We start from the raw sequence: 27,474 nt of genomic DNA, 5'->3' as shown, positions 1-27,474 counted from the left end.
AGGGGCACCTGGGTGACTCAGTTGGTTGAGCAGCTGACTTCAGCTCAGGTCATGATCGCTTTCATGGGTTCAAGCCCCATGTCTCGGGCTCTGTGCTGACAGCTCAGAGCCTGGAGTCTGCTTCAGATTGTGCTTCCCACTCCCCTTGCCCCTCTCCTGCTCACACTCTGTCTCTCTCTCTCAAAAATAAACATTAAATTTTTTTTAATGATAGTTGTAATCCTGACTGAAGCAGAGGCTCCTTGTTGAAGGGGAGAAAGGAGCTGGTACTGGACTGATGAACAGGGCAGATAAATACGGCCCTTCCGTGACTTGGGGTCGACCTCTACACCGCTACCAGCACTGTTCAGAGAAAAGACAGGCAACACTGTATTCCCCACTGCCAGTCCTATTTCTGTATCTAGATCTGCTCTATCAAGAAGTTTTTGGCGGTGCCTGGGTGACTCAGGTCATGATCTCTGGTCCGTGGGTTTGAGCCCCACGTTGGGCTCAGGCTTTATGCTGACAGATCAGAGCCTGGAGCCTGCTGCCAATTCTATGTCTCCCTCTCTCTCTGTCCCTCCCCTGCTTACGCTGTGTCTTTCTCTCAAAATAGTATTTTTTTAAAAATTAAGAAAAGAAGGCAGCTTTGGCCTTCTGTTTTTAACATGAAGGCAGAATTTCTTGGGTCAGCTGGGCCATATCCTTCCCTTTTGGCTCATTGCAAGCCAGTTGTATGATAAATAACATTTCCAGGCCTGTTCAGAGAGAAACAAGAAAGCCCAGGTTACATCCTTCCCTTTCTGTACTGATTCATTTGGTGGGTTCGAAGACGCCCTGTTATCTTCAGGGTCTCTTACTACAGAAATCAATTCTCCTTGCTTGCATTCAGTATTCTTGAGGATACCAAGTCTACATTGTGCTAGAAGCCTCCCTGCTTTGATAATACTGCCTTACCCTGCTTGTATTCTGTGGGAAAGGTATTATTTAATAGCCTTGCCTTTGTAGATGGGTAAAGTCCCTGATGAGCTGTAGCTGTAATCCTGGAAGATCCTGCGGGGGGGGAAAAGAATCTCTATATGCCATTCTAGCCCTGCAGATCGTTCCAATGTATAATAAGCTTTTATAAATAAGACAGAAAAACAGATTTAAATATTCTTAATAGTCATTTTAACACATGATGGCAGAAAGTTCCTTAATAATTGTTTCTTTCACTTCCACAACCAGACTCTGAGGTTTATCAGTTACTGCAAATCAATACTCCATTGTACCTGATGTCATTAAACAACAGATTTTATGATTAGTGGCTACATCTAAGTAAACCTTTACTAAGATCTATGTTTAACCAATAACCTGCCTTATTTTTAAGGGCAAACCAGTAAAGCCACCTACACAGCAACCCAAGGACTCAAAGGTAAATATCATAGCAGCATGTTCCCATAAGCAAAGGTTTTCATTCTAGCTGAACTGTATTTTACATTTTAGAAATCTGAAATTTATTGAATGGCTACCTTGTTCTTGGTATGATGTGAAGACATACAGTGTGAGTGGGTATGTGTAATTTCTCTTGTTTAGCCCTCACAAGAGCATATTCAGACCGTTCCATGTTTCAGATTAAAAACTTGAGGCTCAGAATACTAAGCCAACATGTATAAAAGAGAAGAAAGTAAATCTGTAAGGATTTTCATGTTTTAATATTTCCTTTATAGTACATTAGTTTCTTAGGAAAAGAATATCAGCAAGGTTTCCTTTTCTTTTGATATTTTTAGTGATGTGGAAAAATGTCCCTTATGGTATTTTTGCCTTGGGCTCCTTCACTGATGACTATTTCTATTAATATCTCAGAAACCTGCAGATGACAAAGACCCCATCGATGCCCTCTCAGGTGATTTTGACAGCTGTCCTGCCCCAACAGAAACCTCAGAGAACACAGCAGAGGTACTATACTACTTCATATGGACTTTGTTGGTGTGAATACATAGAGCTGTAGGCTGCAGGATGAATTCAATGATGCCATAGAGAACTTGAAGAGATAAGAAATTAACCTATAATTATACAACCCTGCCAAAATTAATGGGCATATGTATCTTTTTCCATATGTATCTATTTTATATAGTAGTAATTCAAGTGCTTAACATTGTTTCATAAATGTTTTCCATGTTGCTGTATAATCTCCATAGCCACCATGTTTGATTTCCACACTGATGAGTTCACTAATGCTTTGTCTGTTTTCATTTAAAATGAGAGCAGTGCCTCCCTGCACTGTACCTTCTTGTGGCTGTTGCCCTCTGGGATTCCCTCTCCTTTCTGCCCATCTGGCTGACTCCCTCCCTCTGGGCCCCGTTCAAGCTCCGGCTCTTACTGCTTCTCTCTTCCCAGGCCAAAGTCAGGGGTTTCTCCACCATGCTCTCTGCCACCTGGGGGGAACCTTTGTCTCTATTTATACCAGTGAGCTGTGCACTTTATACAGCAGCTGTGGTCAGCATTAGCAAAATTCCTGGGACACAGCAAGTACTCACAACGTGTCATTAAAGATGAATGAAAAAACTGTAGTACAACAGGTGTGTGGCATATATAAGTCAAATAGAAGGAAAAGTGAATTGAATGCCCTTCCTTGTTATTTTCAGAAAAATTGATACTGTAGATCCGTTTGCTGTTGTTTTGCTCTTATTGTCACTCTTCTCCATGTTGGGGGATTTAATTTCTAGACCACGTCAGCATCCTATTTTTTACTCCTGGATAAATAATACCTTTTGGTGAATGGGACTTTCTGTGATGATTTCCATTGTTAAATTTGTTTTCCATAGCACTGAAAACAGTGCTCTCTTGGCACATAAAAAATCAGTCCTGATAGAAGCAAGATCTGTTTTGATTACCAAAATTCCTCATGGAAATTGGCAGAACATCACTGTGACCCACATTTTCCACTGCATTTTTAAGACTTTTTACTTCCCAACTTAAATACTTCTTTGTATATTCAGAGTTTTCCATTTTTTAATTACACTTGGTTTGATTGCAGCCCAGAATTAACTGTTAGAGGGACTGATAACAGTAACCTTATTATGTTTCCTTTGTTTTAGGACAAAGTCAAGACAACTGCTCCCACATCCAAAGCACCCAAGAATGGGGGTAAAGCAAAGGATTCTGCAAAGGTAAACAACACTAAATATATGACATGGAGTGGCATTTATCCTTTTAGTCAATTTAGTTTCTTTTTTTTTTTTAATTTTTTTAATATATATATTTTTTTAATGTTTTATTCATTTCTAGGAGAGAGAGAGACAGCGTGAGCAGGGGAGGGTCAGAGAGAGAGGGAGTCACAGACTCTGAAACAGGCTCCAGGCTCTGAGCTGGCAGTCAGCACAGAGCCCGACGCGGGGCTCAAACCCACGAACCACGAGATCATGACCTAAGCAAAAGTCGGACGCTTAACCGACTAAGCCACCCAGGCGCCCCTAGTCAATTTAGTTTCTAATTAGAATCTATTTAGAATAATTGTTTAAGCACTAGCTACCCTTACCCTTTTCTCCCCTTTGTCACAACGAGTATGGAAGACCCCACCGTAATTTTACTGTTCGCAGTGCCAGCCCAGCCATCTGTGCTAGCCTGTAATCAGTGTAGGCCCCTTCTCAAACCCCCTCATTGTCTGCAAATAGCCTTGCCTTCAACGTTAGAAAAGTGAAGGCCACCTTGCACAAAATCCGTAATGTCCCTTCCCACCTACCCAAAGACATACCCTTTCCCCCACTTGCCCTGATTTGGCCCTTCTTTTTGAGAGGTCACCAATCACCTCTTTCTAGGATCTTCAACCTTTTCATCTTCTTTTCCTTTGTATTGTAAACACATTCCAGTTCTTTTGCCACTTTAAAAGCAATTCTCAAACTTAAAAGCACTTCTGCCTACAGTCCCATTCCTTCCATCCCTTCACCTCTTTAAAACATCTATAGCAAATATTGGGAAGGGTGAATATTTTTTTACACCTTCTCTCCAAAGTCTCAGACCACTACATGAAATTGCCCAGTGCACATTTCTGCTTATGGATAACACATGGACAGATTCATATATTGTATTTCACCAAATCTAAATCGCCAGTTTAGATTACTTTATATGCCATTAAGGAAAAAAGTCAACAACTTATATGGATTCACTTTAAAGCCATAGCAAATTAATGGTGGTGAGGGGAGGATAACACCAGGGAATGTCGTTTGTATAAATTCTAGAACACAGAAGCAGTATACAAAATTAGAGACGACCTTGGGGTGTTGGTGACCCAGAATCTTCATTAGATGCCACCTGGGAGGGAGGACTATTAGTACTACTTTCTAGAGCTCCACTTTGGGTGTAACAATTACTTAAAAATAAAATCTAAAAAAGTTACAGGGTCCAGCTTCTAAGAGCTAGGTATTAATGGAGCCAAATGAGAGATTCCTATCAAAATTATTCATACTGTGCTTGGAAGCTGAAGATACAGCTTTAAAAATCATACTCTAGCTGTTGCAGAACTCAAAGAATCAAGATGGTGACCTAGAAAGATCCTGAGCTTGCCTTCTCCTATGGACACACGTAATCCACAGCTGCATATGGAATAATGCCCTTTGAGCGGGGGGAACCCCAGAGCTAGCTAGGTGACTTTTACTTACTTAGCAAATGAAAACGGCCCAGATGGAAGCAGTTAGGGGACAGGAACACAATCGCACTGTAAACCCTACCATAGGCACCGTGGCCCATAATCAAAAGGGAACTCAAACCTCACAGCTTCTTCCTGAGGAGCAAAGAGTTTGAACCCCATATTTGGCACCCCACCTTTTAAGACCTGCATCTGAGAGAGAATCCCAAAAATACCTAGCTTAGAAAACCAATGGGGCTTGTGTCCATGAGATCCTCAAGGCTTTAGTGATCTGAGAACTATTCTTTTTTTTTTTTTTTTTTTTTTTTTACAAATAGTTTAGTTTCCACATAACACTCAGTGCTCATCCCCAAAGTGCCCTCCTCCATGCCCATCCCCCCTCCCCCCCACATCCATCCCTCCTCAGTTTTTGTCAGCATTCAAGAGTCTCTCATGGTTTGCCTCTCTCCCTTTCCCCCATCATTTCCCCTCTTCTTCTCCCCCTTGTTCCTCCTTCAAGTTCCTCCTAATCCTCCTATACGTGCAAACATATGTTATTTGTCCTTCTCTGCCTGACTTATTTCGCTCAGCATAACACCCTCAAGGTCCATCCATGTTGCTACACATGGCCAGATTTCATTGTTTCTCATTGCCATGTAGTATTCCATGGTATAGATAAACCACATCTTCTTGATCCATTCGTCCGTTGATGGACACTTAGGCTCTTTCCATGTTTTAGCTATTGTGGAGAGTGCTGCTATGAACACTGGGGTACATGTGCTCCTATGCCTCAGCATTTCTGTATTCCTTGGGTAAATTCCTAGCAGTGCTATTGCTGGGTCCTAGGGGAGTTCTATGGTTAGTTTCCTGAGGAACCTCCACACTGTTTTCCAGAGGGGCTGTACCAGTTTACATTCCCACCAACAGTGTAGGAGGGTGCCCGTTTCTCCACATCCTCGCCAGCATCTTGTGTTCTCTGATTTGCTCATTTTAGCCACTCTGACTGGCGTGAGGTGGTATCTCAGTGTGGTTTGGATTTGTATTTCCCTGATGAGGAGGGATGCTGAGCATCGTTTCATGTGTCTGTTGGCCATCTGGATGTCCTCTTTGGAGAAGTGTCTGTTCATGTCTTCTGCCCATTTCTTCACTGGGTTGTTTGTTTTTCGGGCATGTACTTTGGTGAGTTCCTTATAGATTCTGGATATTAACCCTTTATCTGATATGTCATTTGCAACTATCTTTTCCCATTCCGTTGGTTGCCTATTAGTTTTCTGGGTTGTTTCCTTGGCTGTGCAGAAGCTTTTAATCTTGATGAGGTCCCAACAGTTGATTTTTGCTCTTGATTCCCTTGCTTTTGGGGATGTGTCAAGTAAGAAGTTGCTGCGGTGGAGGTCAAGGAGGTTGTTTCCTGCTTTCTCCTCTAGGGTGTTGATAGTTTCCTGTCTCACATTCAGGTCCTTTATCCATGTTGAGTTGATTTTTGTGCATGGTGTGAGAAAATGATCTAGTTTCATTCTTCTGCATGTTGCTGTCCAATTCTCCCAACACCATCTGTTAAAAAGGCTGTCTTTTTTCCATTGGATATTCTTTCCTGCTTTGTCAAAGATCAGTTGGCTGTATACTTTTGGGTCCACTTCTGAGTTCTCAATTCTGTTCCATTGGTCTATGTGTCTGTTTTTGTGCCAATACCATACTGTCTTGATGACGACAGCTTTGTAGTAGAGGCTGAAGTCTGGGATGGTGATCCCTCCCGTTTTGGTTTTATTTTTCAGTATTACTTTGGCTATTCGGGGTCTTTTGTGGTTCCATACAAATTTTTGGAGAGTTTGTTCTAGTTTTGAGAAGGATGCTGGTGCAATTTTGATTGGAATTGCATTGAATGTGTAGATTGCTTTAGGTAGTAATGACATCTTGACTATATTTATTCTTCCTATCCATGAGCATGGAATGTTTTTCCATTTCTTTGTGTCTTCTTCAATTTCCTTCATAAGTTTTCTATAGTTTTCATCATACAGATCTCTTGTATCCTTGGTTAGGTTTATTCCGAGGTATTTTATGGTTTTTTGTGCAATGGTGAATGGGATCAGTTTCTTGATTTCTCTTTCTGTTGCTTCATCATTGGTGTATAAAAATGCAACCGATTTCTGTACGTTGATTTTGTACCCTGCAACTTGGCTGAATTCTTGGATCAGTTCTAGTAGGCTTCTGGTGGAGTCTGTCGGGTTTTCGATGTAGAGTATCATGTCATCTGCGAAGAGGGAAAGTTTGACTTCCTCTTTGCCAATTCTGATGCCTTTGATTTCCTTTTGTTGTCTGATGGCTGATGCTAGGACTTCCAGCACTATGTTAAACAACAGTGGTGAGAGTGGACATCCCTGTCGTGTTCCTGATCTCAGGGGGAAAGCTCTCAGTTTTTCCCCGTTGTCTGAGAACTATTCTTAAAGGGCTAGAGCCCATAGTCGCACCTCATGAGTCTGGAGGGACCCCTCCAGATCACTGGGCTCTAGCAGCCAGCAGGACTTAGTTTGTGTTTTACCAGCCTGTAGATGTGTGTATTGTTTAAAGAGTTCTTTGTAAGGAATTGGCTTCTAATGAGCATCAATCTAGATGCTGACAGAGATCCTCCCCTTTGGGACCTTGACAGATCTCGGCACACTCTCAAATACAAGGAGCCTATCACAGAGGTTTGAGAGACATCCAAGAGCTAGAGCAGGGTTGAATCAAACAGTTTATCTCCTACCTGAGGACATTCCTTTAAGACTAGGAGATGTGTCTGTTTAAAGCACAGGAACCAACATAGTTAAGGAAAATGAAGCATAGATAAATAGGTTCCAAATCAAAGACCAAGATCAATCCTCAGGAAAAACAGAAAACCAACCTTAACAGAATGGACCTAAGTAATTTACCTGATGAAGAAGTCAGCATAGTAGTTACAAAGGTAGTCACAAAATTTGGGAGCAGAATGGATGAACACAGCGAAAACTTAAGATATGAGAATAGTGACAAAGTACCAAACAGAAGTCACCAAGCCAAAAAATACAATATGTGAACTAAAAAATTGAACAGTCTGTGAAGCTAAGAAAGAATTAGTGAACATAAAGACATAGCAGTGGAATTCACCCAGTCTCAACAGTAAAAGGTTAAGGGACTTCTAGGACAACATCAAATGGACAAATGTTAACATTATAGGGGTCCCAGGTGGAGGAGAGATGCAGAAAGGGGCAGCAAACTTACCTGAAATAATGGCGGAAACCTTCCCTAACCTGGGAAAGGAAACAGAAGTTTTGATCTAGGAAGCCAGTAGGATCCCAAAAAACAGATGAATCCAAAAACACCTAAGCCAACTAACATTATAATTTAAAAATCACAAGTTAAAAAGTCTTCAGCACAGCGAAAAGAAAACCAGTGGTCTCTCTTAGCAGATTTTCAGCAGAAACTTTGCAGGCCAGAGGGAGTAGGGGACCTGTTCAAAGTGCTGATATAAAAAAACTTCCAACGAAGAATACTCTACCTACCAAAGCTGTCATTCAGAATAAAAGGAGAGCAAGTTTTCCAGACAGAGGAGTTCATCAGCACTAAAGCAGCCTTAGAAGAAATGTTAAAGCAACTTCTTGAAGCTGAAAATAAAAGGTGCTAATTAGTAACAAGAAAACGTATGAAAATACAAATCTCACTGGAAAGATTATAGTAAAATTTAGAATAATGTGAAAGTGTAAATCCAGTTTATATGTCAATTTATAACCTTAAAAAGAGTGAAATCCATAAAAGCTACAGGAAACCAGATTGATAATTGCTCACATCTCAAATAGGTTAAATAAGCAAACAGATATTTAAGTTATACAAAGTACATGATCAAAATGAAGCTTAAAAACTCCATATTCAGCAGTGACCCCAAGTCAGAGAGGATCAATTACTGTAAAATCAGTGAATACCATCCAAAAATACCGATGTTCCTCTTCAATTAACCCTAGTCTTTAAAAAAAGAGTAAAAAATTTTAAATCAATCACCTAAGATTATTTTCAGTTTACAAACTTGAAGGTGAACAGTTCATAGTATGGGCTAAATGAAAAATCCTTAGAAAGGCCCACTTATTTTTCCTCCACTTTGTCATCTTTTGACCCTTTAATTTTGCAAAGCCCATCTCCTCATAAGAATCTTCTGATTGATCTGCTTTTTGATACTTAAACCCAGATGGTTCTGCTTTCCCTTTTAGGCAAAGGAGGAGACTTCCAAGCTAAAAACTGATGAAAAAAATACAAGTTAAAGTTCACACTATTTGGTAAGTTCGGTGTTTGTTGTAAATTAAGACAACTGTACCTTCTACAGACCTGTCCCATAGGTGAGGGAAACTAAGTCCACCTCTTATTCACGTTCCCTTCAAACTATTGGCATAAAATGCACATTATAGTGTCAACAGGTTAATTCATTGAAAAGCCATAAATGGAATAATATGCTCCTGGAATGTTTAAAAATAGTAATCTTATAATTAACAGCTCTTTAAAACATCAGGCTAGGCTTTAAAAAAAATGACCACCTAAGTCTAGTCGACTCTCTGAAACCAGATGCTTGTGACTGCAGGTTACCCACTTAGCCTGTTAAATCTTACAGTGAAATGTCCTTATGATACTGGTGTTACCAAAATAACCAGTGGGGTAAACAGAAGTACCCTTATGGCTAGAGGAAAATTACAGGAGGTTTTTTTTGGAACAAAAGCAAAGGAAACGATGGACCACTTTTTTCATTGTCGTTTTCCAAAAGTCAAGTATTTTCATTCTATGTAATAATGACTGAAGAACTTCTTTGGATAAGGGAATCTGAGATGTATCTTGAGAGACCTTATATTTCTTATGTAATTCCTATATATAAGACTGGGTCTTACTCCAAGCCATTAAAGCTTATGACCACTGGCTGACTAAAGCCTGAAGAAAATTAAAATGTAGGTAAGATTGGGTTAGTCTCTCTCATCATGGTCTACTTTTGTTTCCTCTAACAAGTAAGGCATACTCATTAGAACTGTTCAAAGATTTTCCCCCAAGTTAAAGTTTTCTATATTCTAAATTCTAGAATTTTCTAAAACATTCTCATGTTTACTCATAGGAGAGTCTTTGTTGCTATCTGTTACACAGTGTTTTTAGTAAATGTTATGTTTATTATGCCTATAACAAAATTCTGTATCGTTCACTGGATTTTTTTTTTCTTTCAATTTTTCAAGGTATCTGTCTATAAAATCTTCAGCTGGTGGATGGTGACTTTTGAAGGACAAAAGGCTTTGAACAGAAAATTTTTCTGGGTGGCTTCTAGACAGTGTTATTTGTTGACTCTTGACATCCTAAACATTGGTTATTCTTTTCCCAGAAAGAAAATGAATTTGTCTGGTTTATCTGTGTAACTGTACTGAGTATTGATAAACTTTGAATTTTTAAAAATTGCCTTCAGTTGGGAGAGACGGGAACTCTATATTTCTAAGAGATATATTTGATAGTTTCTTAAAACATATAAAAGGAAAAACCTTTGCAAACGTTTGCACATTCTAAACACAGTGCCTGTAAATCTCATTAGTATTTTCAGTTTGCACTTAATTCTTTAATTGTTGTTAGCATTTGGAAAACAGTGCCTTGAATGTGTTTAATGTTTTGATTTCTCATTACCCATTTCCTCTGGGGCTTTAGAGCTGTATTTGATGTTTCTTTGGTTAATGTTTATAAGTCAAACAAAATATTGTACATTGGGCACATATCTCCTCTTGGGCTGCTAATAAATTGATAACCTGGACAGACCAGGACACGCTGCACACAGTACTTTTTTTTTTTTTTGCCAGAGGCTAGGACTTCTGCACCATGGAGCCCGCATAAGACATACTGAGACTGGAATCAAGCCAGAAGAGCAAAATGTGGACACATGTCACCACATAGTAAGCTCCAAGGATAAGAAAAATCCAATCCTTAGAATATTCATATCCCTTAAACTCAGTTGGGTTACTGTGTTAAGCTATGCCTTGATTTTTGATACGTATAAGCAGAGCAGCAATTATTTGCTTAGACCATTGCCACGTTAGTCTGTGCACTGTGTGCCATCCGGCTTTAAGGAAGTTAGGTTTACCAAAGAAAGACAAAACTTTGACTTGAAAAAAAAAACCTATCTGAAATTTAAAAACCTGCATTTCACCCACAGCAATTCAAGAATGAGGTTCTGATGTCATGTAACTTTGAATGGCTTCTCAGATCTTTCGGAATGAATTGGTGAACATAGATAGCACTGATATCCTTGTGGGGATTTTGATTGATAAATAATTTCCCCTTTATTTCCTGGTACTGAATGCAGGAAAGTATAGGTCATAAAACTGATTTGGAATTCCTCATTTTGGAGAGTACAGCCATCCTCAGCATGTGTCTTACGTTCTTTTTAGAACTTAACTGAGTTCACTAAAAAAGAGAACTATCACCAACACTATGCAGGAAGTGGGGGGAGAGAAAACACTGCTTACAATGGGGCATAAAATGATGTTGCTACTCTTTCTTTAGAAATTCTCATAAAAAATCAAGCACATACCTATAGGTTATCACAGTTCACTCTATGTGCTGCGTATCTATCCCATGAGAGGTACAGGCATTATTCTATTACTCTAAATCTGGAAAATACAAGCCAGTGTTGCGGGGAGTAAACAGACCTTTTCAAAGCACTGACGAGAAAATGAACACTGTTCCTGTGGGATTTCAACTGTATTTCTAAGTCTTCTAATTAGGTAGTATAAAAGTATTTTCTTTTTTTGAAAGTGAAATCTTTGACATTGACAGATATATTTGCGGGGAAATGGCTGCAGTATTACTAATTTCCATGCATATACAGAAATATTTTTAAATCCAGAGATTTAAGAAATGCTTGTAAAAGGAAACATTAAAGGTACCCTGAATATGCCTTTTGTTCGTTAGAAATGTATTTAAGTCTTGGCCACTTACTGGTAATTAATGATGACTAGACTAAGCTACAGAATCTGAGTCGTCTTTCACCTGTCTAATTAGGAGGCAATAATTGCAAATATCTGCTTAGAAGTAAATAAGACCATTTTTATTCCCAAAAAGGTATTCGCACATTGTTGTAGCAACATTGTTAATGTTTTTAGAAAATTAACACAGGTTGCTCAGGTGACCAAAAATGAAAACCACTATTTCCATGTTTCATTAAATCAAAATACAAAATAATTAAAGAAAAATATTTTACATTAAAATCTTGGCTTTGTATGTCTTTTAAAAGGTTAATACCTGGGAGTGGAAATTACCAGTGATTCCGGGTTTTGTTTTTATTTCTCAAACCATTAGACTATGCAATACATATAAAAAGAGAATCGTAAACACATTTATGTCACTCTATTCCACAGTATTAGAACATACTGACATTTTTCATATCTTATTTTTTTATCTTAAGTTTTATAGTATGTTAAACTCATAAAGGCCTTCAAAGACAACTCAGTGCCACACTAAGCTAATTAAATATTTTCAGTTTCACATTATTTATTGGAGACTCTGCCATGACTTAGAGGCAGTAAGTGCCAGTAACAAGTTGTTGGGGAATTCTAAACTAGGCCAAATATGGAGCAGAAAGAGGAAGCATCACCTACCTAAGTATCAACAGCTCCCAGGTTCAACTTCAAATGAAAGATTTCTCCACTAGACCTGAATGTACTCTGCTTTTTTCAGAGGGACACTGTATCACTCAGGGTCCCTGAGGAAACAGACCACACACTCAAATTAGGATTATTTGAGGAAGGCTCTATAAAAAGTTTTGCTTTGTTTTTTTAACAAAAAAAAATGGAGACATGTAAGGAACCCACAAGTACTGCTAGGCCTATGAGAAGCCAGACTCCCAGTTCACCCTTCCCTCATCCTGGAGAGGTGAGGGGAGGAGCAGTGACTAGAAGGCAGACCTGGAAAAGGCTGGGAAGAAAAGAGGGCCACTTCTCAGGAGCCAGGCTTCGGTGGAGGCCAACCTGAGGCAACCTGCAAGGGCACTAGGGCAATAAAGCACCCCCACCTACTCTCTCCTACCCCCCTCTCCCCCCGGCCCCATGGGAGACTGGCACAAGTCAGCAAACAAGCCTGATGACATGCGCCTTCCTGTCAGCCCCTGGGCTTGCGACAGAGAAGGCAAAGATGGAACATGCTGGCTTAGTCACTGATCCAGGGGTTCACCATTGAGTCCCTGCTAGGCACCAGTCCTTAGAGAAGAGTGACAATAGAGGAGAGTGACAAAACAGCTTATGGATGGCACAAGGGGAGCAGGGGTTTGGAAAGCAAGAGGCTGAAGTATAGGATATAAAACGGTAGAAATAAGCTACGCCCCCACAATAAGGAACCCATCGCCTGGGTTTAGATTGCAGGGCGACACCGGTCAATAAAATACATCATAGCAGTAACCCATCGATGGAACAATTTAGTAGCCGGTCTTCTCATAGGAATAGTCAAATGAGTAAGAAGGAAAAGAAAAATATCTTGAGCAGAAGCCAAAAGAGCCATCTCTGGTTTGAAAATAATCACACCTGACGAAACTTCAGCATAACGTTACCACAGGAACCACTGAGGAAGGAGGTGTTAGAGCAGTGCAAGCTTCTCACTTTGAAGCCACACTCTGATTTTATCAAAATTCTTATCCATCCAACGTATGTTTTCCTCAATGGTTTCAATTGTTTGCTGGACACAATGGAGCTGAGAACTGTTCTCTTTCAAGGAGCTGAAGAATCCTTTTACCTTGTAAGGAAAAATCGATTTTTTTAAAAATCGGATTTAAAAATTTTGTTTTATTATATTATACAAGTATAATTTCGGACTACTTCAAACAAGCCAAAATAGCAGCATTTGCCAAAATTCTGCATAGAAGAAGGCAGTGCCCCGTGTCTGGGTAGAATTATATACACAGAAACTTAAGCTCTACAAAATGAGCTCATGCGTCATGATGTCAAATTCTGCATTTTCCTTTGCACTCTTTATTTATTCGCAGTTGCCAGATTCTAAAAGACTTCACTGTATACCATTTTATAATTAAGGTTTGAGTGTGTTTATTTAATATATATAGTTATATACACATCAATGCATACTTAGTTTTGTTTTTTTTAAAACGTATCTAAAAAGCATAACATGCAGAGTATCTTCTTTGCCAAGGAAAACGATTTGAACCACACAAGTGCAGTCTTTTTCCTTGGGCCTGGCCTTGTAGGTCATTACAGAAACAAGCAGGTTATGGAGGAAATCCCCCAAACCTTGCCAATTTCTTTTATCCTAGTCCACAATTCATGTATTGTTCCTCCAAGATAAAATCCACACAAAGTTGTCCACGGTTTTAACGAGATAAGATACCACTGTCTCAAAAACACCTTGTTTCAGGGCTGGGTATCAAATCCTTTAAGCTCACATGAGAAAAAGTCTGCATTATTTATTCAGCATGGATTCCAGACAGTTAATTTCTTAAAAACCCATGTTGTAGGGGCTCTTGGGTGGCTCAGTTAGCTGAGTGTCCCAACTCTCAGGTCATGACCTTACGGTTCCTGGGTTTGAGCCCCATATGGGACCGGCTGCTGTCAGTGCAGAGCCCACTTCAGATCTTCTGCCCCACCCCCCATCTCTCCCCCTTCCCCACGCATGCTCCGATTGAGAGATCTCTCTCAAACATTTTTTTTAACAATTCATGTAATATCATAAATTTGGGAATAAGAGTAATAGGCTTTTGAAAGGTCAAATCCCAATATTAAATGATTCAGGGCTGTTTTAAACTTGGTATCTCAACACAGCTTTTCAGTGAGCTGGAGGCCTGTTCGCCTGCTGTCGCAACCCAGCCAACACTTAGTGTGCCTCATGGTCCTGCTCCAGCTGGAGCTCAGCCTACTGTTTCATCCTCTCAGAACTCAAGGTGAATACTCAGTTAAAAGAATGACTCCAGGTACTATACAACAGCCCTATCACATCACTAATTTTCCTACGTAATTATTTAATATAAGTCATTTAGCTGTCATCAAATTATTTTAAATAATCCTGAAGGAGCCCATCAGGTCTGATGGGACCACTCAGAAGAAACAAACAAAAAGAACTGTAAGACCTGTAAACAAAGCCAGCTGCTAACCCTTGCCCTTAAGCTCTTTCTGACCCCAAATTCTCTCTCCTGTCTTCACCTACCTTGGGAAATGCATCCTCTCAACTGACCATTCGATTCAAACCTGCCTCCTTGAGAACATGTTCTGTGCAATAAGTTGTGTGATGTAATAGAAAAAAACAGTTTCAGCCTACTAACTTGTTTGAGCCTTCGTAAATGACTTAACTTCTGTGGGACTCAGTTTCCTCATTTGTAGAATGAGAATGCTCTTTGCCTTGCAGAGCACCAGTGAGGATACAGTTATATAAGGTGAGTAAAGTGCAGACCCTAAAACCCAGCTTGTATCAGGAACTCAACCTCATCCAGTTTTTCATGACTGTTTACGCTGCCCCTGATTCATCCCTCTGGCTGAAGTACTGTGCTAGACGCTGAGGAGGAGGCAGGGAGCCAGGCAAGCAGCCTGTCCTCATGGAGCTTACACTGTAGCTGGGGAAACAACAAGCAGTAAACTATGATTACTTTAAATATACCACTGTGGGCAAAATACACTGAGGCTTTGACAGTAACTGGGAAGGGGGTGGCCTACTTTAGACAGAGTATTCTGGGAAGGTGTTATGTGATCTGGGACCTCTAAAGGATAAAACGAGCCTTTCCACTGACAAGTTAGGGAAAGAGCAAGCCAGGCAGAGATAAGAAGTTTAGAGGCTTGACACACCTGGGTGGCTCAGTCGGTTAAGTGTCTGACTTCCACCTCAGGTCATGATCTCACAGTTCCTGAGTTCGTGCCCCATGTCGGGCTTCAGATTCTCTGTCTCCCTCTCTCTGCTCCTTCCCCACTCCCTTGCTTTCTCTCAAAATTAAATATTAAAAAAAGAAGAAGAAGAAATTCAGAGGCTCAGAGACAAGCCCTGGTAGCCCAGGAGGAGGAGGTGCCCAAGTGACTCAAGTGTTGTATGAATGTGACACAGAAAAGCACATAACAATGAGCTGGAGAGGTGGGCAAGGCCCCAGTCATCATGGTCTCTTGCAAAAAGTCATCAAGGAAAGGCTTCGGATTTATTCCAAGCTGAACAGGTAGGAGTCAATCATGGGTTGATGTGGAAAATGATTTGGTATTGGCAAACTGGGAAGCCATTCAGGAGGCTATAGCCATAGGCCAGGCAAGAGATGAGAAAACCTTGGAGTGGAGTAAAAGCAGACAAGTGTACAGATATAGTGTATATGCTGAAAGCAGAGCCAAAAAGACTCAGGATGAGTTGGATGTGAGGGCTGAGAAAGGCTCAAACTGACTTCTACATTTTACCTGCCAGTAGGACGCTTGCCCTTCTGATGACACCGGAGATGCCATATCCATGCCCTACCTCAGGGCTTACTGCACCTGATGTTTCCTTTGCACACAAAAGACAACTGCATTTCTTTCAGGCTCTGCTCACAGGTCTCCCAGAGAACAGAGCTCCAACCCATACTGTCACTCTTTCCTTACCCTGCCTTATTCATGGTCAGAACATGTAACCACCTGATATAGGTTGATTTGTCCATAAATGATTCCCTCTATGAGGGCAAAGGCTTTGTCTACCCTGCTCATCGCCATAGCCCCAGAACCTAAAACCATGTTTCCCTTATAATAAAAATGTAATATCTTTAAAGAATTAATGACAAAAGACACGAATAAGCAAGTGTCTGAATGAAATGTTTTGTTGTGATAGGTCTGGTCTATGGACAGCTGTCTCACTACTCATAGCCCACGACTACTCTTCAGTCATCACCGAGAACAGCTCTGCTGTAGACCTCACCAGAGTTCAATCTTGAATTAGGTGCAAGTTAATTTTACAAGGCTGCGTGAAGCTAATGAAAACTAGAGAAGATAAGGGATGCAACATTTCTTTTGCATTTTTTTTTAATGTTTTATTTACTTTTTTGAGAGAGAGACACTGTGTGAGCAGGGGACAGTCAGAGAGAGAGGGAGACACAGAATCAGAAGCAGGCTCCAGGCTCTGAGCTAGCTGTCAGCACAGAGCCCTATGCGGGCCTCAAACCCACAAGTTGTGAGATCATGACCTGAGCCAAAGTCGGACGCTTAGCCAACTGAGCCACCCAGGCGTCCCAGTGTCTCTTTTACATTTTCAAAACATGTGTCATGGTGTAACCAGACTATACAATGAAGTATTCCTAAAAAGATTAGTATTAGGCTCTCAGCTTTTATCTAAAGGCAACATACCTTTAAAGCCATGTAAAACTTGTTCTATACCTTTAGAAAACATTATTAGAGAAGGAACATCACATGACAATGATCTAGACATCCAATTAATCAAAGTTTAAGACGATAAGAAAAGTCTGCTTTTGTGGAAAACATTTACATTCCAGGTTCCCTCTTACCAGACAATGGGAATAACTCATATGCTTTTCTCAGTGTCTTCTTAACTGCTAGTTAGTGGTGATGCATTTACAGTTGCAACAAATTATCAGCATCAACCCCTCATACGGTTACCTCTTTCTGTCAATTATGCAGCCTTTCCGTATTTAACATTTCTGTTATATACGGACCTTACAAGTTGCCTAAAATTCTTTCTGCAAATACATGGCATATAAATAAGTAACAAGAAATCATGAATCTAGACAGTGGAGAACCTAGATTCCAGACTCGCCTCTTTCCTAACAGCCAAATGATCACCTAGAGGTATCACATAGATACCTCTAATGACAACTTTTAACATCCTAATAAACAAAGATTAAAGGCCTCCAGTAATTTTTAAGCCCTAAAATTTTATGCCAGAGCTAAGACTTCTTAACATGTTGACGAAGAGTCGTCGTTTTCAATACTTTATTTATAACTGATTTTGGTTGGTGTCCAAAACATGACAACATCCAAAAAGAACATCTACTAAGTGACAAAATCCATTCCTAACTCCTCATACCCTTATTCTGTCTACTCCATATTTATTAGTTAATTGTCACTTAAATTTAAAAGTTGCATTTACCTCTTCAAGCCGTGCTCTTGTGGAGAACTGATTTGTTGTTCCCACCACCATAATGGTTAAAGAAGATGAGCCAAGTTCAAACCTGGAAATGGAATTTGTCAAGATGCATCATAAAGTATTTATTCATTTAACATGTGTTTTTAAGTGCCACGTAATTTTACAGGAGTTCACTAAAAACGGGTTAGGCATGAAAAAATCTATGACACGATCCCTATCCTCCAATGAGTTAAGATATCACTGTAAAATATAAATACCCCAAAAGCTGAAGAGAAGATGCAGTACCCCAAAGAAAGTGCTAGAGGCTTCAGAAGTGCTAGAGAGCTAGACACGCGCAGGTGCACACAAGCAGCAGTGGTAACACAAGATGTGGGTTTAACTGTGCAGAAGAAGCCTCCCGGTTGGTCAGCAGATGCATAGAGGGACTGGAATGGAAAACTTGACTACCCAGATTCATTAGTTAGCACTAAAGTTTGAGTTTCATATTTTCTAAGAATATTTTTGAAGTATCTCTACTTGCTATCTGCAATAAAAAAAAAAAAACACATCTCTTTAGACCATCACTGTTGTTTTACAAACAAAGCTAAGACACAGCCAGGTTAATGGACTTTTCTAGGCATAGCACAAATTTGGCACTACTTACTTTTGTATAAGTTTATCCCAATTTTCTCTCAGAAACTGCCAAGCCAATGGATATCCCACCGGGTTCCTGCCAACACCACTAAGGATATGTGGAAACTCTTGAAGTTTTATTTTATCTCCCTTAAAACCTTCATCAAGTAGCCTAGAAAATTTAAGAAGTGGTAACAATGAATAATCCTTGGAAAAGTTGTAAATCACTTTAATAAAATAACGTGTGAAAGAAAAGCAAATCTGTCAATAATAAAGACCAAACAGGTAACTAGAGAGCTAATAAACCTGCTAGATGTACATAATAAAAACTCACATTTATAGAGTGTTCACAACATCCATTCTCATGTAATCACATTTGTTCATAAGAGAAAATAGATAAGAAAGGCATATCTAGTATGTATTTCTAAACATGCTCTTTTAAAAACATACAAATATATATTCCTTTAAATATTTTTCCTAATATCTGCTTTTCCCTAATTAACTACCATACTCATTAGATGTGTGCCCACTTGATTAACTGTTCCCAGCAGAATAGGCAATTCCTGGCCAAGAGAACAAAAATAATGTCAGAAAGAGCTGTTGTCATTTAATTCCTCTTGGCCACGTAAACATGAATGAATTACTCACCACTGAAGCTTTTCCTTGTTTTGGCTAATAGTGAAGGCCAATTCAATTTTGTCTTTCTCGGTACTGGACAAAGATGACTGATATTTGCTATAAAGAAAATCCCATCCTTCAGGGTTCTGAACGCCCACAGAGAACACCGCCAAGGTTACGTCACTGGGCAGGCTGTGGAAAAGGACGTGCCTGGTGAGGGTCTGAGATGTAGGAAGTGTGTCTGGATGTATAATGGTGACCAATTACAAACTGAAACTTGCCTGGTAATCAGAGAAACGTGCCTGGAAATGTCAACAAAAATAACCTCTTTCCTTCAGTTAGATTTTATGAAAGAGGCACAAGAAAGTATGTAAAATTCGGTTTTAAGCACCGCTCTCAAAAACATAACGTGAAATGCCACTTTGATAAATACCAACATATCTAACGGACTTCAGTGATGCTGGTAGCTCAAAAGGTAGTCACTGTTTAAACCAAAAGAAAGAAACACAAACGAGACTCAAGAAGTAATCCATGAACAAAGGTCAGGAATCCAACAGGACCACTGTTTGGAAGCATTTCTTTAAATGGAGGCAGGTGTATTTTTTGTTGGCTTAATCTTTTCTGAAGAGATTAAGCCCCCAATATAACAGTCCTTAGGTATAGCAAGAATAAATTCCAAATACAAGAAGATCCTACTTTGCTTAGACAGTGTCAGCAAGTACTATACACACGCCATCAGGGACTTTGGAGGGCCGAAGAAGCTACCTTTATGGCAGGCCCTGCCTCTGTTCCTATCCAGGACAGCTGTTTTAGTTCTGACTGTTGCCTCTATTAAATGGGAATTATTCTATTTGAACTCTACAAATATTTGACTTTTACATATATAATATATATTTGTAGACATATATATCTACAAATATTTGACATATATTTATTTATATTTATATATAAATATATAAATTCCCTCCTAGCATTTCTTAAAACAAAGTTGAGAGATACATAGATGAATCTTAAAAATTTATTTTCCCAAAAAGTACAGCAGAGTAGACTTATGTATACTTGTTTTCTTCCTCCCAACATTTAGCACCGATGATGAAAAATAGAAAAGATACCCTTCATATGAACAAACTGGTTGTTCAGTAAATACAGACCTAAAGTTTCCATTGGCTTCCTTCCACTCTCTGAAATAGGCTTCTGCTCTCTGTATGCAGGGTTGATACTTGTACATGCAGGCAAAGAGGAGCAGCCGACTTCGCAACATTCGCTGTGAGACTGAGCCCTCATCTGTCCACGTCTGATTATCAATGAGGTCCCTCAGCAGCCTGATGAGAAAGGCCTGCAAGAAAGTTACACGTGTCACCACAACGGTCCCAGGCCATCTCATGTTTTATACAAGCCAATACACCCTCGGGTGACGGGGACTAATTTTTAAAGCTTAATCCAACTCTTATTTTAAAACCATGTCATTCTGACTATACTGAATTCTAAAAGGGTCAAAAACAATAATGATTTTACTATATACCTAACAATCATTTATAAATATGCCTTCACCCATTTAAAAATCACGCCATTTTTGAAACAGAGTTGATAGCACTACATTTTGAGAGTAATTATACAAAAAGACTTCATGACATTTTGCCAAAAATAATGATTTTGTGCCTCTCCTTCAAGTACCTGAGTCAGAGTATCGTAATAGCAACCATCCAAATACAGAAGTAAAATGAAATAAAGGATTTGCAGAAAGAAGGGAATGACAAACCCATAAAAATTAAATACAGATTCTTTTTTTTTTTTTTTTTAATATTTTTATTTATTTCTAGGAGAGAGAGAGAGACAGTGTGAGCAGGGGAGGGTCAGAGAGAGAGGGAGTCACAGACTGAAACAGGCTCCAGGCTCTGAGCTGGCAGTCAGCACAGAGCCCGACGCGGGGCTCGAACCCACGAACCGCGAGGTCATGACCTAAGCGAAAGTCGGACGCTTAACCGACTAAGCCACCCAGGCGCCCCTAAATACAGATTCTTACAGTGCTGTGTCTAGTAAGACCCCAATCTTTGCTAGTCAGTCTAAACACTGAATTAATTTTTATTTACTTTTCCTTAATATATGTGAGGACATACATATATTCACAAGGGTAAGGACGCTTTTCCACACTCACACGAAAGCAAACCAGTTATGTAACTATTCTATTGAAGGCTTCTACCTTGAACTGATTTTCCACTTCCTTCATATCTCTTTTCTCCATCAATTTATACATAGGTATCAGCTCATTCAAACCTTGGAACACGGGCATAATTTCAGTTTCATGCTTCAAGTATAGGGTTAAATCCAAGGCTTTTTCAATGGACAGTTTTCCGTTGCTGGTCAAGAGACACCATGGTTAGCAGTTTTTAAAAAAATGCAGGAAATCAATTTTTTGTTTCAAAAGGTATTTTCACCTCCCAGCCAAACATTGGTCAGATATAAATGCCTTCTTAACAATAGTGACGCTTCTATAAGTATCTTTTCTTTCACACGTAACACTGGCCTATTTACCACTGTGGAGGAAGGTTCTTGAATAATAGTAGAGGCAGGGTTTGCTTGTGGTTAAGAAAAAAAGGATACAGGTCAGCATCTCTCCCTCTGTGAAACAATGGACTGAGTATTCAACTTCCAGAGTAAGATGGCAATTTTCATCAAAATCAGTAATCTTGGTTGGAGAGATGGCCACTCAGTCAAAAGTCTGAGTGTCTGTATTGAATACATTCTTATAATCACTTCAAAAAGAAAGTGAATATAGGTGTAAACCCTTCATTATGGAGGCCAGGCGTTAAATCTCAGGGGCAGGGTAAGTAAATACAAAACCCTCTAAGAATTAAGCAATAATATTATAGAGGGAAACAGTCTCAGTGAGGCAGAAACAGCTAGATAAACCACTTTTGCCTTGATGGCTCATTGCTTTTTGCCACCTTGAGAGGTGAGAAATGCAGAACTCAACATTTAGAGCAAAGGTACATAGGAAGTGTTGGAGAAATTTGAGTTTCAGGTATAGGAACCATTTCTTTTTTTTAAGTTTATTTTTAAATATTTATTTTGAGAGAGAGAGAGAGAGGGAGGGAGAGAGGGAGGGAGGGAGGGAGAGAGGGAGGAGGAGGGGGGAGGAGGAGGGGGGGAGGAGGAGGAGGAAGAGCAGCAGCAGCAGCAGACAGAGAGGGAGAGAGGGCATCCCAAGGAAGTTCCTTGCTGTCAACACAGAGCCCAACACAGGACTCAATCTCACAAAATAAACCATGTGATCAGGGCCTGAGCCAAAAATACAAGAGTTGGACAATTAACGGACTGAGCCACCCAGGCACCCCAGGAACCATTTCCTTAAAAGCCATTGCCATAAGGCAAAAAATTAGAGTAAACACTGTCCTCAACAACTCCATACAGCTCCTGTGAAGCTCAGGTATCCAGTTTGAGGAGTTGGGGATAGAAATTTTTTAATCCAAGAGACATAATGCAAAAGCTTGGTACTGAGCCACATGGTCTAGGAAGGCTTCCAGAATATGAAAGACTCAGCAGGGCAGAAACCTGCATTAGAGCAGGGCCAGAAAAGCTACAAGACATGGGGCTTCTCCAAGATGTTGGTCTCCTGGTTTTCTACACCCTTTTGCATCAGTCTTATCTGAGTTGTTAACGAAAAAGATTAGGGGCGCCTAGGTGGCTCAGTCAGTTAAGTGTCCGACTTCAGGTCAGGTCATGATCTCGCAGTTTCTAAGTTCGAGCCCGCGTTGGACTCTGTACTTACAGCTCAGAGCCTGGAGCCTGCTTCTGAGTCGGTGTCTCCCTCTCTCTGCCCTTTCCCTTCCCCTGCTCACATCTGTCTCTCTTACTGTCTCTCAAAAATAAATAAAAACATTAGGGGCAACTGGGTGGCTCAGCTGGTTGAGAGTCCGATTTCAGCTCAGGTCATGATCTCACAACTCAAGAGTTCAAGCTCTGTGATGGGCTCTGTGCTGACAGCTCAGAGCCTGGAGCCTGCTTCAGATTCTGTGTCTCTCTCTCTCTCTTTGCCCCTCCCCCACTTGCTCTCTCTCTCTCTCTCTCTCTCAAAAATAAATAAAAACATTAAAATTTTAAAAAATAAAATAAAAACATTTTTAAAAAAAGATTGAAATACAGGTCACTTTCTTTACCTTACTCTGCAGACACAGACACATGGCTAACCATAAGACTGAAAGCAACCTTTGATTGTAAGAACTTAGGGGAAAACACCTTTCAACTTCTTATTAGCAAGTAATCATTTTCATCTTCAGAAATCAACCATTTGAATACTAACAGCTGCTTTCAGAAATAAACCAAGACCCTGAGGAGTTTGTATTACCTGACAAGCTGAAATGCATTGTTAATGAGACTGGCCCGATCACTGCTGCTGATTGTTGAATGTGCTCCTCTTAAAAGACCACTCAAAGAATCCCATCCGTCATCCTCATAATGCACAATGTAATAGCCATTCATTCCAACATTAAATTTGATCCATTCTACCTCTTCAGGGAGGATGAGCACATCTAGAGCAAATAAAATAAATCAAAGTTCCATTTTCTCTTTTCACTGATGAAAGCTTTTCTGATCAGAGACTGGACAAAGAAACTAAAGGGAAGCTTAATATTGAACAATTTTAATACTGAAATGAGTTTCATATTGAACACATTTCTTTTAGGAACCAGAAAAGTCCATTCTAATAGATAAAAGCCAACACTAGCTTTAAACACAAATTTTTTCAGATTTATAGATTTAGGAGAAGAATACAGCCACATTTCAGGTCATACATATAAAATAATCCAGCAATGTTAACAAAGTAATGGGGAATTTTCACTAGTAATCCCTCCTACTTAGCATTATAGAATTCAGCTGCTTTAATCTCGGTCTGGCAGGATTACTGGCATTTTTGACACCAGAGAATATTTTGAAACTTCTATCTTCACTAGAAATAGAAAGCCAAAAATTTGCTGAATATAAAGGTTGACCTGATCCTTCTGTTTTAACCAAGATAAACAGTACAACAAACTTGGTACCCAAGTCTTACCCATTTCCAGTTTCTTAGCTTAACCTAGTTATTTCTATAATAAGTTACCTGTTTCTGTCTTCAGCAAAAATCTTTGGACTGAGTCTGATTTGCTGGTAATGAAAGTCAATGGTACATGCCACAGGTACCTTAAAGAAAGGATGGATTATATGTTGATTCACTTCAACAGTTATTAATTCATCTACCATATGCCAGACACTGGCTGGTTTAAAAGATGGTACTAAAACTATTATGGCCAAGACGTCAAAACAACACCAGCCTGTTTTCCAGTCTTGCAAGGGGTGCCAACTCAGGCAATATTGATTCTTCTTGGACTTCTTCATAGAGCTAGCAATGTGGGCTCAAGGGAACTCTGGCATCCTTTGCAGCGGTTGGCTGATTGGAGCTCAGAGGTCCTACCTTAAAAACTCTGACCGGCAGTAAGGGCACAAATTGCCATCATGTGACCCCTAAATAATTTATTAAGAATACAACCTCAATTCAGTAAAATTCCTGCCAATGATGTATAACCTGAATCTCATCATGAAGAAACAGGAGAAAATAAAAATTGGAAGACAGTGTATTAAGAAAAGTGGCAGGTACTCTTCAAAAATGCCAAGGTCGGAAAAGAAAAAAAGTTGAGGAACTGCTGAAGGAAGCAAAGAAAAAAAATGAACATGGATGACAATATAATATGATCCTATATTGAATCCTGAACCAGAATTTTTTTCTTTAGCTATAAAGATAGTATTAAGACAACTGGAAAAGTGAAATCAGGTTTATAGATCAAAGTATTATATCGATTCCATTTCATAATTTTGATAATTATACTGTGCTTACACAGGTGAACATTCTTGTTTCTATGGAAATATCAAACTGAACTATTTCAGGGAACAATTTCTTTCAGCCAAAAAAAACCAGAAGCTACTCTGGATCCAGGAGGGCAACAGACGAGGACACCAAACTCACCTCCTCCTGTGTATACACCAAATCTATTTCTACATATAGAACAATTCCTCCTGAAAAAGAACAGAGGGCTGCCTGAATAGCTTCTGCACACAAATGATAGAGGGATCATACAGAGGAGACAGAGACAAGGTAACAAGAGGAATCCCAACCTAACACAGTGAGGAAGGGATATTACTAAAGTCCCCACAGGCAGACTTGCCTGACCTCGGAAATGACAAATAGAAATCTAAAGCACTAGATTATAAGTGAAGGAAATCCACTGACTAATTTTAGAGCATCCACCAAAGTGAGGAAACTTCTAGAACTCTTTCTGTAGTCATAGACTCTGGTGAGCACTACTGTTTATATTCTCCCTAAACCATGATATTGTGGACAGGAACAGGGTTCAGTCACTATAACCAGCTGGCTAGGGACACCCCACCACGTGTAAGATCCCTAGCTCACACCAGTTCCAGTTGTCCTCCTAGGGTGGCCCCAGAACAATATCCCAGGACCTTCCTCACTTATACCCACTCTAGCCCCAGCCATCTTGCCATTGGCAGCCTTAGTGAAGGACAGCCTAGGCCCCTACGGACTGCACCTGTTCCCACTTCAGGTCTAGACATCCCACCAGGGCTGCATCCCCTCCAACTCGAACTGTTTCTCCAGGGTGCCAGGGAAGGAATGCTCCAGAACCTCCAGTCCATGCACATTATAGCTCCAGTTGTCCCACCAGGGCAGCCCCAGCACAGAATGTTTGAGAACCCTGGCCCATTCCCAATCTAGCTCCAGCCATTCCACCAGGATAGCCTTGGGGTAGTTTGTCCTAAGGCACTTCCTGCCATCCCACTTCAGCTTCCACTAGACAGTCAAAACCACTAGGCACACACAATCCACATAGGGGATGCGCCCACATAAGGCCAGTCCCTCAAAGACCAGGAGAAGTAGCTCTTCCACCTAACTCAGAGAAATATACATATGAAGTGAAACAAGGATTATAATCCCAACAAAAGAAAATTTTCAAAAAAAAAACCAAAAAAAAACAAAAAAACCCCGACTGAAATAGAGATAAATTATTTACCTGATAAAGAGTTCAAAGTAAAGGTCATAGAGATTTTCACTGAACTAAGGAGAAGAATGGAAAAATACCAGGAGAACCTCAATAAAGATTCAGAAAATGTAAGGAATTACCAGACAGAAGTCATAGAGCTGAATAACTTAAAAGAAAAATACAATAGAAACAATCAGCAGAGATTAGATGATACGGAACAGATCAATAATCTGGAAAACAGAATAGTATAATCTGGAAAACAGAATAGTGTAAATCATCCAATCAGAATAGCAAAAAAAAAAAATAATAATAATTAAAAATGAGAACAGTAGGGGCGCCTGGGTGGCTTAGTCGGTTAAGCGTCCGACTTTCGCTTAGGTCATGATCTCGCGGTTCATGGGTTCGGGCCCCGTGTCGGGCTCTGTGCTGACTGCCAGCTCAGAGCCTGGAGCCTGTTTCAGTCTGTGACTCCCTCTCTCTCTGACCCCACCCTGCTCACGCTGTCTCTCTCTCTCTCTCCTAGAAATAAATAAAAACATTTAAAAAAATTAAAAATAAATAAATAAATAAATAAATAAATAAAAATGAGAACAGTATATAAGGGATCTGTGGTGCAACATCAAGTGACATTCACATTATAGTGTCCCAAAAGGAGAAGAGGGAAAGAAAGGGGCAGAAAACATATTTAAACAAATAATGGTTGAAAACTTCACTATCCTAAGGAAAGAAAGAAACATTCAGGTCCAAAAAGCACAGGAACTCCCAAACAAGATGAATCCAAAGAGATTCACACCAAGATATATTACAATTATAATGTCAACAGTTAAAAAGAAAATATTAAAGAAAGGCAGCAAAAGAAAAACAAAAAGTCACAAAGAAGGGAAACCATAAGACTACCAGCTGATTTTTCAGCACAAACTTTGCAGACCAGAAGATAGTGGCAGAATATATTCCAAGTGCTGAAAGGGAAAAAATGAAAATGAAAAGTAACTTACCCAGCAATATTGTTATTCAGAATAGAAGGAGAAATAGAGAGTTTCTAGCACAAGCCAAAGATAAAGGTGTTCATGACCATTAACCAATGTTAAAAGAAATGTTAAGGAATCTCCTTTAAAAGGAAAAGAAAAGGGCATAATTAGAAATAAGAAAAAGAGAAATAAAGGCCAATATCTCTCATGAATACTGATGCAAAGATCCTCAACAAAATTATAGCAAACCAGATCCAACAATACATTTAAAAAAAATCTTATACCACCATCAAGCCAGATTACCAGGATGCAAAGGCGGTTCAATATTCACACACTCATAAAAAATCAACATATGTCACTTTAATAAGAGAAAAGATAAAAACCGTATCATCATTTCAAGAGATGTAGAAAAAAACATCAAAGTACAACATCAGTTAATGATAAAATCCCTCTGCAAAGTAAGTCTAGAGGGAACGTACCTCAATATAATAAAGGCCTTACATGCAAAACCAGCCAATATCATACTCAATGGTGAAAAACTCAAAGCTTTTTCCCTAAGGTCAGGAACAAGACCACTTTTATTTAACCACTTTTATTCAACATAGTACTGGAA

At 39.7% G+C, this 27,474-nt stretch overlaps 2 protein-coding genes across 10 annotated transcripts in view; one reads left to right on the top strand and one right to left on the bottom strand.

Moving 5' to 3' along the window:
- Positions 1–10,375, top strand: part of CAST (calpastatin) — a 105,383-nt gene extending 95,008 nt beyond the window's left edge. For all 7 annotated transcript variants that reach the window (XM_039239386.1, XM_039239390.1, XM_039239385.1 and 4 more), the window contains 5 exons: positions 1,349–1,393; positions 1,825–1,917; positions 3,060–3,131; positions 8,800–8,865; positions 9,799–10,375. In XM_039239386.1, coding sequence (XP_039095317.1) covers positions 1,349–1,393; positions 1,825–1,917; positions 3,060–3,131; positions 8,800–8,850 — 261 coding nt within the window. In that variant the 3' untranslated portion in view covers positions 8,851–8,865; positions 9,799–10,375. The remainder of the gene's footprint in view (positions 1–1,348; positions 1,394–1,824; positions 1,918–3,059; positions 3,132–8,799; positions 8,866–9,798) is intronic.
- Positions 10,376–11,629: 1,254 nt separating this feature from the next.
- The window catches only part of ERAP1 (endoplasmic reticulum aminopeptidase 1), a 47,768-nt gene continuing 31,923 nt past the window's right edge, over positions 11,630–27,474 (bottom strand). For all 3 annotated transcript variants that reach the window (XM_039239383.1, XM_039239384.1, XM_039239382.1), the window contains exons 12-19: positions 23,964–24,043; positions 23,214–23,397; positions 21,069–21,225; positions 20,020–20,204; positions 18,899–19,060; positions 18,282–18,422; positions 17,642–17,723; positions 11,630–13,327 (exon numbers count right to left, since the gene is read on the bottom strand). In XM_039239383.1, the coding sequence (XP_039095314.1) occupies positions 13,172–13,327; positions 17,642–17,723; positions 18,282–18,422; positions 18,899–19,060; positions 20,020–20,204; positions 21,069–21,225; positions 23,214–23,397; positions 23,964–24,043 (1,147 nt within the window). In that variant the 3' untranslated portion in view covers positions 11,630–13,171. The remainder of the gene's footprint in view (positions 13,328–17,641; positions 17,724–18,281; positions 18,423–18,898; positions 19,061–20,019; positions 20,205–21,068; positions 21,226–23,213; positions 23,398–23,963; positions 24,044–27,474) is intronic.

This window comes from Hyaena hyaena, unplaced genomic scaffold (assembly GCF_003009895.1).
Source record: "Hyaena hyaena isolate Hyena2069 unplaced genomic scaffold, ASM300989v1 scaffold_156, whole genome shotgun sequence".
NCBI lineage: Eukaryota > Metazoa > Chordata > Mammalia > Carnivora > Hyaenidae > Hyaena > Hyaena hyaena.
The sequence above is the reverse complement of the archived record's forward strand: the minus strand, read 5'-3'. Positions and strand labels throughout refer to the sequence as shown.